Source organism: Gopherus evgoodei, chromosome 6, assembly GCF_007399415.2.
Source record: "Gopherus evgoodei ecotype Sinaloan lineage chromosome 6, rGopEvg1_v1.p, whole genome shotgun sequence".
NCBI lineage: Eukaryota > Metazoa > Chordata > Testudines > Testudinidae > Gopherus > Gopherus evgoodei.
This window is the reverse complement of record NC_044327.1, coordinates 76,746,707-76,766,132: the sequence shown is the minus strand read 5'-3', so window position 1 is coordinate 76,766,132 and position 19,426 is coordinate 76,746,707. Positions and strand designations below refer to the sequence as shown.

Here is a 19,426-nt window from a genome sequence, read left to right as displayed (position 1 = left end):
TAATGCATTAAAATGTGTCTCGGCTTCTCTGTACACAGTGAAATGCTTGCTGAATGCAAAGTGAGGGAGGATGAATTTCTCCAGGTTCTGTACGTCTGATCTCTCAAAACCTTCAAAATCTATCCTTGATCTCAGCAAACACAGCAGAGCACAACGTTATTTATGCATTCATTTATCTTTTCATCAAGGGCGGCTTATGTGGTCTTTACTGACTTTGGTTTCTCATCATCATCACAGATCAGCATCTGCATTGTGTGCACTTGTAACAGGGATAATGGATCTCACTTACAATACCTACAAACTCAGTTGAGAGCCGTGCAAAGCAAATGGCCATAAATGCACCCATCCTGGCCCAAGTCCTGATGAATAAAAATGAAGATCTTGTCAAATAATAAAGTGACAGGTTAATTTACAGCATGGAATAGTGTGAACAGGGAAAGCACTGCTTTTCCAATCTGTATAAACGGTGCCACCTATCTGCAGATTAGCAGAAAGCTTCAGATATACTAATTCAGAAATCAGGATAAACACATGTGATGTTGCTCAGTTTTGTAAATATCAGAGGAATGGAATTGATGATAAAGGAAAATGCGAGATTAGACACACACAGTTGCTTTCGAACCGAAAAAACAAGATTTTCAACAAAGGACTGCCGTATCAAACAGTAATAAAGAGCCTCAAGCAGTTGTCTGTGCTCTTGCCAGTTTTCATGCTTTAATTCTGCTGCCCTGTGGTTCTTAGCTTTGACATTGAGATCTACACGGCCACCAGAGATAATTATTTCAACCTTCAGGCCATCAGGCGTTTATTTTTGATCATGGATATGTAAGAGATGGTTTTTTGCTTTCCAGCCTTGCCAAGTGGATATCAACAGAAGGCAAAATAGGCAAAAATGGTAACCATTTTAAGAGAAACTGCAGACACTAGGGCTGTATGTTAGTTTTCCAGGTAGTTTTCCAGGCATTGCTGTTACTGAACATTACCCATTAAATATTAAAAAAAAACAACCCACACACAAATATTTTAACCGATCTGAATTTCTCATTTCAAAACTGTTATAAAAGACAGAAATAAAAAAAAATTAGCTTTGACTTTATAATACTGCTGTCAGTAAGTGTTCCAAGTCTCTAATCCACTGAAACAATTTGCACACCATGAATCCACATTTCATATACTTTTATGGCAATTCAGAGAATTTACAATAACTTTTTCATCAACGCCTAACACGAATAAGCTAATTTGTGTTGTAACTACTCCATTGTAAGATGCCATTTTTGTAGAACACCAGTTCAAAGATACCAATCTTTAAAAACTGAATCTATATATGCAACGCATATAAGTTATCGATCACTAATTAATCCTCAATGTTTTATTGAGATACATGATATAAAAGATTCTATGCAATTAAGTTACAGTGTAATTCAAAAGTTTAAAATGCCAACAAAGCACAAAGCTTAAATACTAAGAGTTCACTGTACAATAACAGTGATATTTTTAACACAGGACACTTATTTTAGATTCTATTTCAGAATTTGAAATTCAGATTCATTTGCATTTAAATTAAAATATTCAAGGACATCAAAGCACTTTACAAATATTAATGAATTAAGTCACAAATCATCCCTGTAAAGTTGGAAAGTGCTACTATCCCCATTTCACAGGTATACAAACTCAAATTAGTGAGGTTAAATGACATACATACGGTCATTCAAGAAATCCACAACAGAGCTGGGGATAGATCTTCTGAATTCTGTACTTTAGTGGGGTACCCACCATCAGTTTTAAAAATCAGAATCCAAGCCTACAAATGCTACTCTGAAGTATAACAGATTTGCTATCTAGGAAAATCTCTTCTGACCCTAAAGAATTCTATAATACAACTGCCAAACTAAACAGCTCAGTTTGAAAGAAAATACCAAAGCCAAATTACAGTATTTAGTGGTATAGGGAGAAAATGGGAAAACTTAAGCCATCATGTAAGAAGAAATCAAAGAAAGTTATTTCTACTAAATAAAATGAGTATTTTTGTCTTTAAACATTCCGGACTTGAACCTGCAGTTGGATCTGCATAGGCAGACGACTGGTACTGCACAGGTGCAAGGACTTAGCTGAAGAACTGGGGGAAGGGGCGGGTTCTGAGTATGCTTTTGAAACTATAATTTATATTGAAAATACTGAGTGTAGAAGCCATTTTTACTACATATCCACAACAAAATAGCAGGAAAAAATGAAATTGCTACCTCGAACGTATTCTAATACTTTGCATCCACCACACTGCTCCTCCATCAAACTTTTTTTTTACTTAACAAAATGTATTAATTTTTAGAATGAGCAAATAAAGTGGACTGTAAACACCAAATGTGTTAAGGTTACAATTAAGATTTGGAAATTGTGTCTGTATTTAAAACTTTTTTATTTACAAAACTGAAAAGAAACATGGAAGTTCTCATTTTACATCAAGAACTGTGTGTAAGAAAGCGCTCTTCTCACAGTTAGCATATTTAATAAGTTCCTGCAATTGCTCTGATATATACTCATTCTCCTTCATTGAACAGCAGGAGCCAAAATTAATGTTGTCCTCAGGCAGTGTAAACTTTTACACTTTCACTTCTGTAAAACACTAATTTAATAAAAATATGAATTCCCCGTATGTGAACACAAAATATTTTTCAGCTCATTGTACCCATTTTTGGATAGATATTTTTGTGTATAATCTGTTTGCATTTAAGAAAGATAAGAAGCTACCTTGGCAAACAGAGATGCAGTGATCAGCAAAATCTAGTCATGTTTTCAGAAAAAGGAACTTTCTTTGAGCAACAGATTTTTTTAAGCTCCAGTAGAGCTAATAAGGATTGAAACAGTTAATTCTAGGTGATAGGTGATTACAAGAGTATTTGCCTACTAAACTGACAAACAAAGACATGGAGTGATGACCACCAACAGGAAACGAAAGGAATAAGAAAGCTGACACCCCAAAAGAGCTATACTCCAATATAGAAAACATCAAGCTATATCAAGTATAAAAAAAGAAATAAGTTTCTGGTCAACTCAAGTCCTTCCTACTTCAATTGAAAATCTAAGCTAGAGTCTGACAGCATTGAAGAGGTTGAAACTCCAGGACAGCAAAGCATTTAAACTTGTGCTTTCAGCCAGCCCATTAAATGTTAATGGGACTCCTCCTCCTCACATGCTTCAGAAAAACATGCTGAAGTGCACTGTTAGATTGGGTCCAGCGTGCTCAACACCAACCCCAAGATTCAGGCCATAGGGCCTTATATCTTAAGATCTCAAAGCCCTTTACAAATACTAATGAATTAAGCCTCACCACCTTTGTGAAACACATATTCAGAGCTGCCAAGTTTTACCCAGCTGTGTGTTACACTTCTGGTAAGAGACAGAGTCACTTATTTTTCCCTTGGCTGCCGCCGAGCAATGGGACAGGTATGGGAAGCAGAAACCTATCCTTTACACCCCACAGAAACAGGGATGGCTTGGGGGAGCCAGGGTTGACTATCTGTATTTTTGGGTTCCGATACTGAGTCTATCATCATGACATTTGAGCCTGTTTGGGGAGTCTAGAGAAACCAAAGAGGTCTCAGTCATGGGCAGAGTATGGGGGAAGAAGCCTGGGGGCTTGCTGTGGGGTAGGAGCAGGAGAGCCTCAGGCTTTTGAAAGCAAGTCAGGAGATCCTTGAGCAGCTGGTTGTTGTAAGGTAGCAAGAGTTTGCAGCCTTGTTAGGGAAAACTTGGAGTGTTCTGGCTCTGCTCCCTATTAATTCAACACCCTGCACAAACCCATTAGTTTCACGCATTCTGCTTCCATTTATTGCCTTCTGCCACCCCACATGCCTTGCTTCTGATCTTGCTCCTCTTCAACCCTCATAGCTTCCCAGTTAAAAGTTGTGCAGTCAGCAGTCCCCATCTCTATCTCTTTCCCATGTTTCCTGAGCACCCTCAGAAAGAGCATCGGCCCATCACTAGCAGGGAAGATAATTTCCACATCCTGAGTGCTGGCTTTGCAGTGACTCTAGTGGTTAGGAAACTGCTTGGGAAACCTTTAGACCCTGCAGCCCTTCTTGGACGTGTATCATTCCAGAAGCAACATAAGCATGCATGACAGAGACAGGGGAAATTGAAAAAGCAGTTGAGTGTCATGACCACCACATGACATTTAGCAGCTGTGATTATTATTCCTTCTACAAATGCAGAAGGTGAAGCTCAGGGAAGTGAAGTGCCTTGCCAAAAATCACACAAGAATTCTGTGGCAGAACTATGAACAGCAGCTAGATCTGAGCCTCATACATTAACCATATGACCATCCATCCTTTCTACAGCTAGATAATTTATGGTTGGGTCAATAAGAAAGCATAGTCAGAAACCAAGAGGATTCAGATTTACTAAAATGATGTCAGGATATTACTCACCATATCTAATCTCTCTGGCCAACAGTAGGTCTAATGTCATTTAAATGTCAACACCTGTCATGAACTGTCAGCCAGTAGGGAGACTGGAGAAATTGTATAAGAAAAAAAAAAGGAGGAGCACTGGAAAGGAAACAGGTTTGTATATAGCTACTCCCCAACACAAATACAACAAGCTAAACAAGCAGAGGTGCAAGGAGATAATTCTGATTGTTCTGTGTCACCTGGAGAGATCCAAGAGGAAAAACCACAAGATCCAACATAGGACACATTGGACCTTTAATTTATGATATTCAGATGAGGCAGGCTAACAGTCAATCAATATAAAGGTTACTGAGGTGTGCTAAGAGAAGTGAGGGATCTGAACACCATGGAAACATACAATTGGTACTGGAACTGGGAGTGCTGCCACGCCCCCTGGCTTGAAGTGGTTTCCATTATACGCAAGATTTACAGTTTGATTCAATGGCTCTCAGCAACCCCACTGCAAAAATTGTTCCAGCACCACTGAAACATGTAAGGTAGCATGTTGCATGAGAGAGCCTAGTCTGTCTGTCACTGAGATCAAAGTCATATCTGAGTTCCTGAAATGTTTACTGAGACAAATAGTCAGTACCAACAGACAATTATCATCCAAATATTCCAGTCTAGTGGGAGGGGCAATTAACAGATTAGGATGATATTGCTGGATACTAAGGGGACATACACTATTCTATTAGAAATCCTTAGTTGCCTGCATGGGAAGCACTAGTAAGGATGAAGGCTTATTTGCATGGAGTAGCATATATTGTTACTATTTGTTGAGAAAAAAAAAGTCTGGTGAAGACAGTAGATCGATATGTTTTTCTTTTGTTATGTGTGAGGCAAGATTATGAGGCACGTGCAGTTCTGTGAGGGTATACAGCATATTTAACTACAAACACTATCCACATCCAATTAGACTAATTAGACCAAAATTTGCACACAAAAAGGTTGGTGATAGATTAGACATTCTATGGGCACTAAAAAAGAATATATGCTGAAAAAAATTAAGTCTAACTGCATTTTGTTTATATCTAATGAGAGAAGGATGAAGCATCAGGGAGAACAGCAGAACACTTAAAGATGTGCCATTTCTGAAAATAGGAATTTCTCTTCCAGATTTTACCCCAAAGAGGCTCCTGTAAAATAGGTGTTTATACCATATATTTGCTATAACCAGAAATTAGTAGCTGTCTTAAGGACCTGCAAAGTATGTAGATGGATGAGAACCCACTTGATACAACTTCAGTAACATATAATGAGTGCATTTAAAAATAATGATACAGATGAATTAAGAGAAATATGAAGAAGGCCAGATATATATCTGGATGCCATCAGTATTTATTGCTCAAAATAAGAGGTTTGGGAGTGCGGGCAGATCAGAAAAAATATACTCTCTCAAGGTATGTACTTTGGTGCTTCTCAATAAATTATATTCAGTGCTTACTTACCAAGGCAACAGGCATCTTAGAAATAGTTCATATAGTTAGATTATAAAAACATATATATGTATCTGTGTGCATGACTTAAAAATAAACAAAGAACCTCTACCATTAAAAATGGCTAGGCATATGAAGTATAAATTTGGTTTGGAAATAGCCATCACTAAGGAAAATGTGAAACTTGTGTGTTTCAGGAAAAATGGTTTCTGATTTAACTGAGTTATGACTCACTAAAAAATTCTACACACTACATGTATGTTATATTTGATATGCAGTGTTCAAACTAAGCTTGTAAAGTTCTGCAGGTAGAGAAGAACACAGTACATATATGTAAAAGCAGCAAAGGAAGTGGGTATTCACCCACGAAAGCTCATGCTCCAAAACGTCTGTTAGTCTATAAGGTGCCACAGGATTCTTTGCTGCTTTTACAGATCCAGACTAACACGGCTACCCTCTGATACCAGTACATATATGTTCAGAACTAATGAAGTTTCACAATGAATGTTTTTTGAATAAGCCCTTTCCTAATTCACTGCGCATTCTGGAAGGTAAAAGCTCTTAAATTTCAAAGGGGAAGGTTTCTCTCCCAAGGACTTTCCAAAGTGCCCAAGGGAAGGGTTTCCTTCAACAGACATCACAATACCTGTGGAAGAGGGTATTCTGATCATGTCTAGTTAACCTAAATTTGTGACAATCTACTGGGTTGTCACCATCCTAATGTCCCTGTTCTGAAGCAAGAAGCCAGCTTCAGGGATACATTTCTAAAACTGATTGCTGCCAGCATGGCCTTTTCGCTCACCAGGTATCTTTTAGGAACTCTGGACATCCTAGAATTAAATTAGTTTTCTGAGTGTTCCCCTTTAATTGTTTTCATCTACCAATGCTCTCCTATAGTTCTTTGGTCCCCAGAACATTTCTCCTTTGCCATGTCCCTTTACACCTCCTCTTTCCTTCCCTCTCTCCATCTCACACTCTCATCTTCCCAGCCTTTCCACCCTCTCCGTACTACTCCCAACAGCTCTACTTTGTCTTATTGCTCACCCTCTCCCTTGCTCCCTCTCTGCCTTCCTCTCCTTCTCTTTGCTTATATTCTACCCTAATCTTGGTTCTGCTTCAATTCTCTACACCCTCCATCTGCCAAACTTTCCCCTGCCACCAATTCTGCTGATCCAATCCTTCCCCTCTAACCTCATGCCTGTTTCCACCTTCCTTCTACTTTTTCTCCTGCTCCCTCTGGAATGCTTGCTCCATCCCATCTCCTCCACTCTGAAAAAATTTCCACTGCCATTTATGACCTCTTCACTTCCCACTCTTTCCACCTCTCAACTCCCTCTGATACCATTTCTGAAGCTGCTGCATAAGAGCGCCTACTTTCCCCCCCCCCAATTCCCGCAACTGAGCCATCTCCCAAAAATCATTAGGGGGGTGGAGGAGAGGCACAGAGTTTCTCATTTCCCAATCCTGCCACATCTAACTTCTCCTTCTTCCCATTCTCACTCATTCTCTTCCTTTGACCAATACTCCATCAAAATCTTTTCTTCTCTCTTCTTCATGTTTGTAAGATCTATGGACTTACCTCTTTTCTCTCACTACAGTTCTTGTCTGACTTTGACTCCTGGGCTCATAATCCCCCACCCTAATCCTCAGCATTTTAGTTTCCCGACTGACATCCTGTCTGATCCTCCAGCCACCCATTTCGTAGCTCTCACCTCCTTCTTTGACCTGAAACTATGGATCAACTGTACCACTCACCAAAAGGCCACTTTCTTGATCTTGTCTTCATTAAGCACTGCTTTCTCTGATTTTTCCCTTTGACCACCTCCTCATCTCCTTCAACATCACTCATTGCCTTACCTCACATCCTGCCACCGATCCTTTTGTTACTTGCAGTCCATCAACATCCACAAATTCTCTTCTGCTCTCCTTAGTTGCCGATTACTTCGATGTTTTTCTTTCCACCACCTTTGACTCTTTTGTCCCTTTCTCCATCACAAGGTCTGCCCAGCCAACTCCCAGCCCTGGCTCAGCTCCAACACCTGTTGCCTATTCACTTCTTGTGCTGCTGAGCATCTCTGGCAGAAGTAATGTGATCATACTGATTTTCTCCATTCTCTTTTAATTCTGACACCTTCTTAGCCATTTTATCTTCCCTCACTGAACCAGGTACCTATAAATCCAGATGCCTTTCACGACTCATCTCCCTCCTAAAACACTCTGATTTCTTCAAAGAAAATATCAGTAAGATCTGATGTGACCTCCCCTTCATGTTCCTGCCACCCTTCCCCATACCGTAGTACACTCTCTTCCTTCTCCCCTATCACTGACATTGAGACTTGTCTGCTCTTCTCTTTCAACTACTCTTCCTGCGTTAATGACTACATCTAATCTTTTAACCTCCTTCATCTCTCTCTCTCTCTCTCACTCATATTCAACAGTTTCCTTCCCTTCCTGGTACAATTGTGCACTGGTTTCCCATTTCTTAAGAAAAACAACAGTGCTGACCCTCAAACTATTGCCCAATCTCTCTTCTCTCTCTCATCTCCAAAATCACTGGACATGTTGTCTACACCATTATAGTTTCTATCTTCAAATTTCATTCTCCAGTATTTCCGCATTCTACATTCAACTGAAAATACCTTCAGAGCCTGTATTCTATCCTCAACTTCTTTGAACTGTCGTCAGCTTTTGACACTGTCAGCCAATCCCTACTTTTTGAAACGTTGTCCCACACTGGCTTTCATAGTTCTTTCCTCTTGTTGTCCTTCTCCCACCTCTCTGATCATTCTTCCAGTGTCTTATTTGGTCAATCATCCTTTCCCACTCTTCTGTCTTTTGGAGTCCCTCAGGGTTCTATCCTTGACCTTTTTCTCTTCTCCCATCACACACACTTTATGTGCAAGCATGACTTTATCAATCAAAAGTCTCTCTACTGATTAGCTACCTCCCCTATCCAATATTATTTTGGCCTTTCGGACATCTTTTTATGGGTGTCCAGTTGTCATCTTCCTTTCTAATTTAGTGTCATGGAACACAGTCCCATTATCCCTCAAGTCCATAACTCTGGTCTGCTTTTAACACTGGCCTCCCTTGAACCTACATATTCAGGCCATTTCTAAATCCTGCCACTTTCCTCTACACAACATATCTAAAATACAACCTTTTCTCTCTGTCCACAAAAACATTATTTTTGTCCAAGCCTTCATCATCTTATCTATTAACTACTGCAACCTGCTCTTTTCTAGCTTTGACTAGTATAATCTTGCGCCTATCAAGTCTATTCAAAGTGCTGCTAAAATCATCTTCTTGGTTCGTCTCTGTGACCACATTAATCCCCTCCTATTTGAGCCCCTCCACTAGCTCCCTCTTCATCACTATCAAAAAATAACTTCTTGTCTTTAATTTAAAGACCTTTCACAAAACTTAGTCCTACCTTACCTAGCTGATCTAGTAACTAACTGTGAAATTGACCTCTCCCTTTGTTCTGCCAAAGTTCCCAGCTGCCCACCTGTCAGTTTCTCTCTGAGACACATCTATTCTTTCTCTGGTGCTGCCCCTTTATGCATGGAAAAAAAATGCTTGATAAAATCGATACAGCCTCTTTATTGTCCTTCAAATCCCTCCTAAGGTACCCTTTGCCAAAATGCCTATGAAATGGAATCAGCTGGTCATAGCAAGACAGGTTTCCTTTTCCCCTTCTTTCCTTTCCCTACCCCAGTTAAAAACACCAAATTATAATATGTGTAACTTACAAAGCTGTGCCAGTTCTTCGCCATACTAATTCACTTGTATGTTCATCCCCATACCCTATGCTTTGCTTGTTTGTGTCTTCAGGTTGGAAGCCCTCTGGCTCAAAAATTCTCTCTTTTCTGTGTTTGGGCAGAGCACAGCATAATGGGGCCATCGTGAATCAGGTTTTTGGGAGCTACCATGACAACAACAGAGTTTCCTTTTCCTTATTCACCCTCCCAAAAAAAAAAATCTCTAGAAAATTCTCTTCAAAAATGGCATTAAATTTTTTTTTTATATAGGTAAGCACTTAAAAGTCAGGAAATGACGAAATTAAAATTGCACAAGCAATGGTAACATTGTTACCTTGGGCTTATAAACAACAATATTCTTTAATTACAAAACCACATAATATTTATCAAATAAGAGAATATAATATCAATGTTTTCTATAGCGATAAACATACATGTAGCATCTTGTAGTATTAAGTAGTACTATGTGCATGTCACATAAACAGAGCCCATTTACTCCTGGTGGAATTCTGCACCAAAAAAATCAAAAATTATGCACCAAAAATTAAATATCTGTGAACAATATTTTAAAATTCTGCATATTTTATTTGTCAAAATCACACAATATAATCATGCCAGTTTCAAATTATTTTGGTAATTTATTTCAAAATACCTGTCAGCAAGTAAGTCTGTAATGATACTGACAATAAAAAAGAATCAGGAAATGTTTTTTGACAAATAGATTCCATACCAGGCATATTAATACAGAACTTTGAGTAATAATTCATTTAAATTTGCCAATATAGAAACATAGTTCTCACACCCCTCAGAAGCAGTGTAAAGGCTTGGGGGAAGTCAGGGGTAATGAAGGAGCTAAAGAAGGGGAAAGTAATTGCTGGGAAGGAGCCTGGAAGTGAAGCTGGAGAGTTGTTGGGTGTGGGTGAGAGAAGTATAGAACAGAGTTGGTTGTGGTTTTTTTGTTTTGGAGAGGTGGAAGGATTGTCAGGGAGTGGGGAGCGCCCCGCTCCCAGCAGACTCTTTCTGACCCATAGCCTCTCTCCCATTCAGTCACATGCATCTGCCCCAGTCCTCATGTGTCCCTGCACTCCCACTCAGCCACCCCTTCTCCCCAGGTGGCCCTGAACCTCCCTCCCCCCATCCTCATGTATCCCTGCACCCCTACTCAGCCACCCCTCCCTATCTCCATGTGGCCCTGCACCCCCCAGTCACCAGTGACAGAAATGAGATGGACTTTAATAGGACAAAGTGCAAGGTCAGGCACTTATGGTCTAATAATAAGAATAACTGCTATAAGCTGATTCATCAGTTGGAATCAATAGAGAAGAGACGAGACACCTAGAGGTGCATGACACCAATGTGATGTGGCTGTGAAAAAGGGAAATGTGATCCTAGGATATGTTAGGCGAGGCATTTCCAGTAGAGATTAAGGAGTATTAATGCCATTGTATAAGGCACTGGTTAAGATTTAAATTGGAATAATGTGTATAGTTCTGGTCACCTGTGTTCAAGAAAGATACATTTAAACTGGAACAGATGCAGAGAAGAGCCACTAGATTGATTTTGGGAGTGGAGGGCCTATTTTATAAAAAGAGACTAGGAGCTTGGGTTGCAAGTGTGGGCAGCAGGGCTCAAAAGCTGAAGGGCTCACTTCCAGTTTATGTCTTTTGTTCCTAAAGGTCAGGGTTCAGGGTACCAGCTGGCCACCTGCAGGGGTCAGGAAGGAACATTTCCCCTTCTCTCCCCAACTTAAATTCTGGGAGGTTTTTATCATCTACTTCCTCTGAAGCATCAGGGAAGGCTATGATTGGAGATGGGACATTGAGCAGGGTAGTCCGGGACTCTGAGCTGGTACTGAGTATTCTCTCTCTCTGTCTGTCTCTCTCAGGTGCTTTGGCAGTCTGGTTCTTCCCCATATGTTAGGGTCTTATTACCATATGTGGGATCAGGAGAATTTTTTTCCTCAGGTCAGATTGGCAGTGGCTTGGGGGAGAGTGGAGAGGGGTTGCCTTCCTCTGCAGCATGTGAGTGCAGTTCACTTGCCTGGATTATCTGGGTATATCTCATTTAATCACTCCTCTGCCACCGCAGAGGCCTCAAGCACAGGTTCTCCTTGGTCCCTCCTATTCTCTGCCTCTGAAACATAATCATCACCTGTGGTTCTTGTTTACTTTGATCTCATGTTGTTCGGTTTAGTGTGTGTCATGTTGATGGCCTGTGATATACAGGAGGTCAAACTCACTAGATGATCTAGTGGCCCCTTCTGACCTTAAACTCTATGATTCTAATATGTAGGTAGAAGTTCTATTTTATGCCTGTCTACACTATAACTTTTAAACCACATCTAGGAAAGCAACTCTAGTTCAAAAATAGTCAATATGATTTATGATCACACTCCAGGGATTTTTATAGGCATATCAAAGGACTCAACTACAGAGACATTTTAATCATGGTTCTGCTGAATATGGTTCATTTTAAAGCAGTTTAACGCTAATGTGAGCAGACTAGCACGGTTTTGTGGCAGAACCGTGTTAATCAGTCCCTGCTAGGCAATCTTACAAAGCATAACAGAATGCCAACCATGGAGTTCATTCATTATTTCAGTTTTGTGATAGTATATCTCCTTCTGGTACAGGAAAACTGGAGTACCACTCTGATGACTTAGGACCAGGTGTTTTAATAGAATGTTTTTTCCAAAGTAGAGAGGAGAAACACAGAAGTTTGACATTTGCACATATCTACACTTATTTGGACTGAATGGGCCAAATTCATCCTTGGTGTTACTCAGTGAAGTCAATTAACCAAGAATGAATTTGTCCCAATGTGTGACTCTTCAAGTGCAAGGGGTGAGCATCTGCCCCCAATTTGCTAGAAAGAGCTCAGTTTAAATGGCCTGTGGCCAGATACTAGACAGATTTCCATAAACTAGTTCTAGTTTTAAAACACTGCTTTTCTCTCTGACATTCCTGGCCTGCTAGTTGTCAATTACAAAGTCAGGAGGTCTACTTGCTGAAGAACTGAACATAGAGCAACTTGCTTTCATTTTGTCTTTATGATTACCTGTAGAAGAGAGACAGGGTCCATATAAGCAAGACATACTATTCCTGCTGCTGTTCAAATGCAGACAGTCTGTAACTGGTGTGATGCCATTGTTCATCTCATATCCACTCCCATTCACCATGGGAACTTCAGCATCATCAGGACAGGCAACATGAATAATAAGAAGAAAGAAGGGAAGAGAGCCTTTGGCCAGTAAGGCTCACAGTCAGAGCCATAAATGCTGGTGCTGCTACTCTGGTTGGCACACACTGTCCGTATAAAAACACTCCACTATAGCTCTGCCCAGGGATAAGACAGAGATACTGCTGCAGGCTGCTCTACAGAATGGAGAAAAACATAGGCATAGTTTGACTTGTATATGTGGGGGAACAGCTCCAGTTAGGCCAAAAGGGCTATGTGCATAGGGGCAAATTCCACGCCTGCCCGAGACTTACAGGGTTTGGGGGAGCAACACCTCCTTGCTACCCCCAAACTATGCCCTGGGGGAAAATTAAATAAGAAAAGATCATCCCAAGAGAAAAGACTTGGAGAAGCAGAAGAGACAGGAGAAGGACAGAGTTACCATAAAGGATTGGAGCAAGAAGAAGCTGGGAACATGGTTATGGCTGGGGAATTAAGAAAGGAAAGAAATAAACTGATGAGGCTTGTACTGAGGCGGGAAGGAGAAAAACTGAAGGAAAGGAACTGGAACTGATGAGATCAGGGTTTTATTCCTGGTAGAGCTCCTGGGGAATCTGGGGAAGCCATTCACATTAACATTTTTTAAAATGACTAACTTGACACACCTTGGGAATTATTATCCTAAGTATGGAGTGTATACTAAATATCAGGAAAAATTTACTCACCGTGATATGTAGTAGGATGTGGACAAGTCTCCCACAGGAAAGGGAGGAAGCCCCATTGCTTGGAAAATTTATATAAATTTGGATTCCATGAAGCACCTCAGTATAATGGAGGGACCAGTGCTGCACTGTCAGGGGGATAAGATGATATAAAAGATATTTTCTTCATCGGATTCTATGGACCATTAAAGTGTACAAGCAGTAGCTATGGACGCGGAGATATTTTGATAGATTTCATGATCTTCATTCATCTGGAGAAAATTCTATGGTTGAAGGTGGTGAAAAAGATAGAAACACTAAACCATGTGCTCTCTTATGGTTATTGTTTTTCTACTAAGGATGTTACCAATATCTCTACATTCTTAGAGAGATTGAAATAACCTAGAGAGGCCCCACATATTACAACACTGAAATAAAGAGGATCTTAAAAATGCTGTTACAAGTCCCAGCATCAAATTAAATGAAGGAAGAACAGAGTCATGTGTCCTTGGGGGAAAGAGTCAGAAAATTGTGAGGTTAGTGGCACTGATAGTGGGGCTAATAATGTCACATTGAAGAAGACAAAAGACTAATATGTAACCTAAACGTTGCTTATAGTGTCAGTCTAGCAAAGGAGAATTTTTCAGGCTGCTTTACTGAAGTTAAAAAGCAGAAGCACCATTTCATCGAATAACATTTAAGTGAGAATCTAGCCATTTGGGCAATATTTTTCAACATTTCAGCAAAACAGCTGGATGGCAGCTAAAGCATGTGTCTAAAATGCAATTTCAATTATTTATAGATGCAGGCAAGAAAACTGTTTTGATGTTTATTTCTAAGGATAATACAGTGCTGGGGCACACTCATATTTGTAGATGTTGTATTCAAAAGTGTATATTCTGTGAGCTTTTACCTAAAGTCACAGCACTGGTAATTTAGGATGAATAGCTCAGAAATCAGCAGGCTGTGTTTTGTATAGATGCTCTACATGTAGTTAATATAATCAGCGGGTTCAGGAGCAGTGCTAAAATGGATGAGGTGTTGGAATGTGTTTGATTTTGGACTACAGGTGCTTAAAATAATTTCTGTTTAAAGTTATAAAGCAAAGGCAGCATGTTGTTTAAGCACTGAACTGGAAATAAGGAACTCAATTTCTAATTTCAGCTGTGCCACTCAGTGTATAGTCTCAAGACAAGTCACAGTCTTGCTGTATTTCAGTGTCCATATCTGTGAAAGGGAAATAAATAATATTGATCTTTTTATTTTAGGAAGTTCAGATTGTAAACTTTTTGGGACTGATAATGTGTCTTATCTGAACCTTGTAAAGACCCAGGTAAATTAGCTTTCTTTTAGTATGTATCACTGTGGATCCCACTGTAGGAGACTGGCAAGCAGTATCCCTTCTGGAGAGTGGAAATGAGGATATCAGCTGCATCAGTCAAATAAAGATTGGAGTACTGCTCTGTTGAACTTGGCCTCAGAACTAGCTGCCATGTCAAAGGTGTAATGTTTGACAAAGTCAGTGGGTTGCTCCACGTTGCAGCTTTGCAGTTCTTCGATATTGGCATGTTTCTGAAGTAGACTGAAGATGCTGCACGTGACCTGGTGAAGTGTGCCTTCATGTTCAGAGGGTGAGGCTCATCAGGCAGCTGGTAACAGGGGAAAAACACTGCATGATCCACTTAGAGATTCTATGCAACAAAATAACTTGGCTTTCCACTGAGACAGATATGGCCAAAAAGTGATGGAGACAACCACTGTGTCCCTGTGAAAGGATGTGTAAGTAAATTCAGCCACAAGGGTGTAGAGCTTGCTGACCCTCTGCACTGAGGTAATGGCAACCATAAAGACCATCTTAAGGGTAAAGTGATGTATTGAACAATCCAATAGAGGTCTGAACAGAAGCTCCATGAGTCTTAGGAAGACAATTGGAGATTCCACATAGGAGTTAGGTTTTTAATGGGCGAGTAAGCATGCAGGAGGCCCTTGAGGAATTTTGACACTATTGGAGGTAAGACGACAATACACCTCTATCGAAGCACGACTTGCATATTACTGCAATGTGGACTTTGGGAGAACAAAGTGACAAACTAGTATGTTTCAAGGACAGCATGCAGTTGAGAACCTTTGACATCGGAGTCCCAACTGGATTCAGATTATGCCAATACAGATAGTTGTTTCCATTTGGAGGAGGAGTGGATGGCTTCCTGTTCTGTATAAGAATTTCTTGAACCTGTCAAGAACAGTCTGTCAGTAGTGCTCAACCTACGCCTGCTCCTTATGGGTACTTTTATTTATATTTTTCCTATTTCACTGAGACAACTAAGGAGCCAGGGTTGGGTTGGGTATGGAAATACATGAACCCTGTTTGAGGCACCTAGTATAGTTTTACTTCCTATTTTTGCTGTGGGTGTTATCATCGCCAGCATCTGCTACCAGGCCTTAATCGGGTCAATCAGTCCCTCATTGATGGCACAGGTGACCCTGATTGGACTGGAAGATGTCAAAAAATTGAACAATTTCTGAAATTCCTTTGATATGTCTCTATTTCTAGAGTCTTAGCAATTCTCCTGACAAGCTCTGAAAGATTCATAGATTCCAGACACAGAAAGGACCACTGAGATCATCTAGTCTGACCTCCTGTAAAACAGAGGCCATAGAACTTGCCCAAAATAATTCCTAGAACATTCAATCCTGATTTAAAAAATGTCAGTGATGGCGAATCCACTACAACCCTTGGTAAAGGGTCCAGTTGTTCCAATGGCTAATAACCTCCATGGTTAAAAATTGACGCCTTATTTCTAAGTTGAATTTGTCTAGATTCCACATCCAGACATTGAATTGTGTCATACCTTTGTCTGCTAGATTGAAAAGCACATAATCAAATTTGTTTGCTCCCCATGTTGCCTGTAATTAAGTCACCCAATAACCTTCTCTTTGTTAAACTAAATGGATTGAGCTTTTTGAGTCTATCACTATAAGGCATGTTTTCTAATCCTTTAATCATGCTCCTGGCTCTTCTCTGAACCCTCTGCAATTTATCAATGTCATTCTTGAATTGTGGACAATGGAATTGGACACAGCATTCCAGCAGCAGTTGCACCCATGCTAAACAGAGAGGTAAAATAACATCTTTACTCCCACTCAAGATTCCTCAGTTTATGCATCCAAGGACCGATCAGACATTTTGGCCACAGCATCGCACATGTTCAGCTGATCATTCACAACAGACAAATCAGGATAGATTCTCTCATCCTGTAAGTATAGCCTACATTCTTTATTTCTACATTTAGTCATTTGGAATGGTAGTGATATCAAGGCCTGAAAGCACAGGAGAGACAGGCTGCCTGCTGTCAGCTCCAGTGCCTGGCCCTAGCCCAGAGCTACAATTGCAAGGAAAGTCCTGCTCAGCCCTGAGGTTATTCATGTCCATGGCAAGGATCCACAGGGAATTTAACTGCAAAGCCAGTAAGGCTCTACTGGACATGTAAAAACTACGATTTTTCCAAAATCTTATAAAGTGGCCACATTTGGGTGGATTTCTATGCAAATGACAAAAGCCATATTCTTGACAGAAAAGGCACCTCTCTGCCAAATTTCAAGTCTCCGCTCCAAAGCATAGGGGTGCTAGGGTTTCTCAAAGAAAAGAAAAATCACAAAAATGGAACATGGGCAAAACAACATATTTTTTCCCTGGTCTTATTCTCAGAAAAAGCTCAACTGTTTTGGTTAAAAAATTATCACACTGGAGGCATACATCCAAGGTAGAAAATTTCAGTCCCAACATTTAAAATTTGGCAAAGTTATATGAAACTGAAAACAGTCTTCTGATGGGAGTGTTGGGCAACTATAGTAATAGGCAGTGATGCCAGCCCCACTGTGGGTACACTACACTCCCCCTCCCCCCCGAATTTCAAAGAGTGGCTGCCTAAAATTAAGCAGCCCATAATTTGTATTTAGGTTCCTAAATAGGAATTTAGAAGTTAATTTGGACACCCATTTTCAAAAATCATGGCCATCATCACACACAAACATGCAGCTAGTTCTGTGCAAGGATACAGAGCATTTACGCATACATAAACACATGTATATCATACACATGGCCAGAGCATAGGTGAATCAGTGCATCTGAATTTACAGAGACCTATGCACTTTTATATTTTCACAGAGATTTAGAATGTCTAGTTTCAACTTTGAGCTATACGGTCCTACATCTTCACAGAAATAGACACATTTCAAATTCTACTAATAAACTTTAAGGAAATCCCTATACTGTACTAATATAGTAGTTCAAGATAAACCCTAATGTGCAGTTAAGAAATGACACAAGATAACAGCCATTATACTTGCAGTTTGTCTAGTCAGAAATCCTACCATCTTTATCACCTAAAAAAAGATAAAATTTTCATGTAAAAAGACATGTCTTTAATAAAGCAGAGATGTTATTAAAAATAAGCCTGTGTCAGCAAAGCTTATCAACTATATGATATAAACCTTAAATACAGTAACTATTTAGAAAAAATACAAAAGCCACATCAAAATGATACAAGACAGACTCACAAATATAAGGAAATTATTTCCAGCAGACAGCAGAATACGGAATTATCTTTCTCTTCAACTCACCCCATTTTGCTTAGGTATCCCAGCTCACATGATACTGCACAGTACTAAAATAATTCATTGTTCAGAGACCCTTATCAGCTGCAAAGCCAGAGCTGGAGCAGGGCCATATCAGCTGCAGAGCCAAGGCATAACAGAGTGGAGGGTTGGGAGGACAGATTGCAATGTCTCCCCATTCTTCTGCTCCTACAACAAAATATTAAACTCTGTATTTCCTTGGTGGTTTTTGCTAGGTGAACAGAGAGTTTATTTTTTAACAGAACTGTAGTATATTAATGTGATAAAGTGTCTGATATAGAACACAATTTTATAAGCTGCCACAACAAACATTTTATCCCTTTATGAAGGTTAATGTGCATATGAAACCTTGCCCAGTAAGTATAATGCACATTAAGATTGTCTAATACTACATACAAAGATAGTATAGTAAGAATAATCTCGGTGCCATTTGTTTTCTAAATCCCAAAGGGTTATACTGTATATAAAGACTAAATCATTACCTTTAGTTTAGAACTTGAACAAAAATAAAAATACATCCAAAACAAGCAAACTCTCATCCTTATCACCAAAATCCAGCATCTGTAATGCTCTTTGGGATAAGAATTAAGAAAAGAATGATGACTATCACAATATCTAGACTGACAATTTGTACACCAAAGCCCCAGTCAACAAGGTACCTAGGCACATGCCTACATTTTAGGATATGAGCTTTCCCATTCACTTCAATGGGACTACGTACATGCTTACATTGAGGTATATGCTTAGGTCCCTTGCGGAATTAGATTCCAAGTCTCAACTAAGTTGAGTTTGAAATAGCTGAGTTATTAAGTGCCCAATTCAGAAAAACACTTAAGCACAAAATTAACTTTCCACATGAGCTTAAGGCCCACTTATTTCAACAGGATTTAAGAGCATGTTCAAGTATTAATAATTCCTAGTTCTTATCTAGTGCTTTTCATTAGCAGAATGAAAGTGATTCATGAAGGAGGTTGGGATCATTATCTCCACTTTACAGATGGGGAAACTGAGACTCGGAGAGGTGAAGTGATTTGTCCAAGGTCACCCAGAAAGTCAGCGGCAGAACCAGGAACAGAATCCCGGTCTCCTGAGTCCCAGGCCACTGTTCTATCCACTAGGCAACACTGTTGCTGAAATAGTACTTTGCTGAATAGGTATGGAGTTGAGCTCATGCTTAAGTGCTTTGCTGAACTGGAGCCTAAGTCCTGAAATCACAGTTAAAAACACAAACTTCTACATAAAATTATACAGTAAAATTTTGTTTAAAA

General features: G+C 39.8%; 1 protein-coding gene across 8 annotated transcripts in view; it reads right to left on the bottom strand.

The window, feature by feature from the left end:
- Window positions 1-19,426, bottom strand: part of FAM172A (family with sequence similarity 172 member A) — a 379,631-nt gene that overhangs the window by 186,943 nt on the left and 173,262 nt on the right. For 4 of the 8 annotated variants that reach the window (XM_030567394.1, XM_030567399.1, XM_030567397.1 and 1 more), the window contains exon 7: window positions 17,895-17,906. The exons of the other annotated variants lie outside the window; for them this stretch is intronic. In XM_030567394.1, the coding sequence (XP_030423254.1) occupies window positions 17,895-17,906 (12 nt within the window). The remainder of the gene's footprint in view (window positions 1-17,894; window positions 17,907-19,426) is intronic. 8 annotated transcript variants of the gene reach the window in all.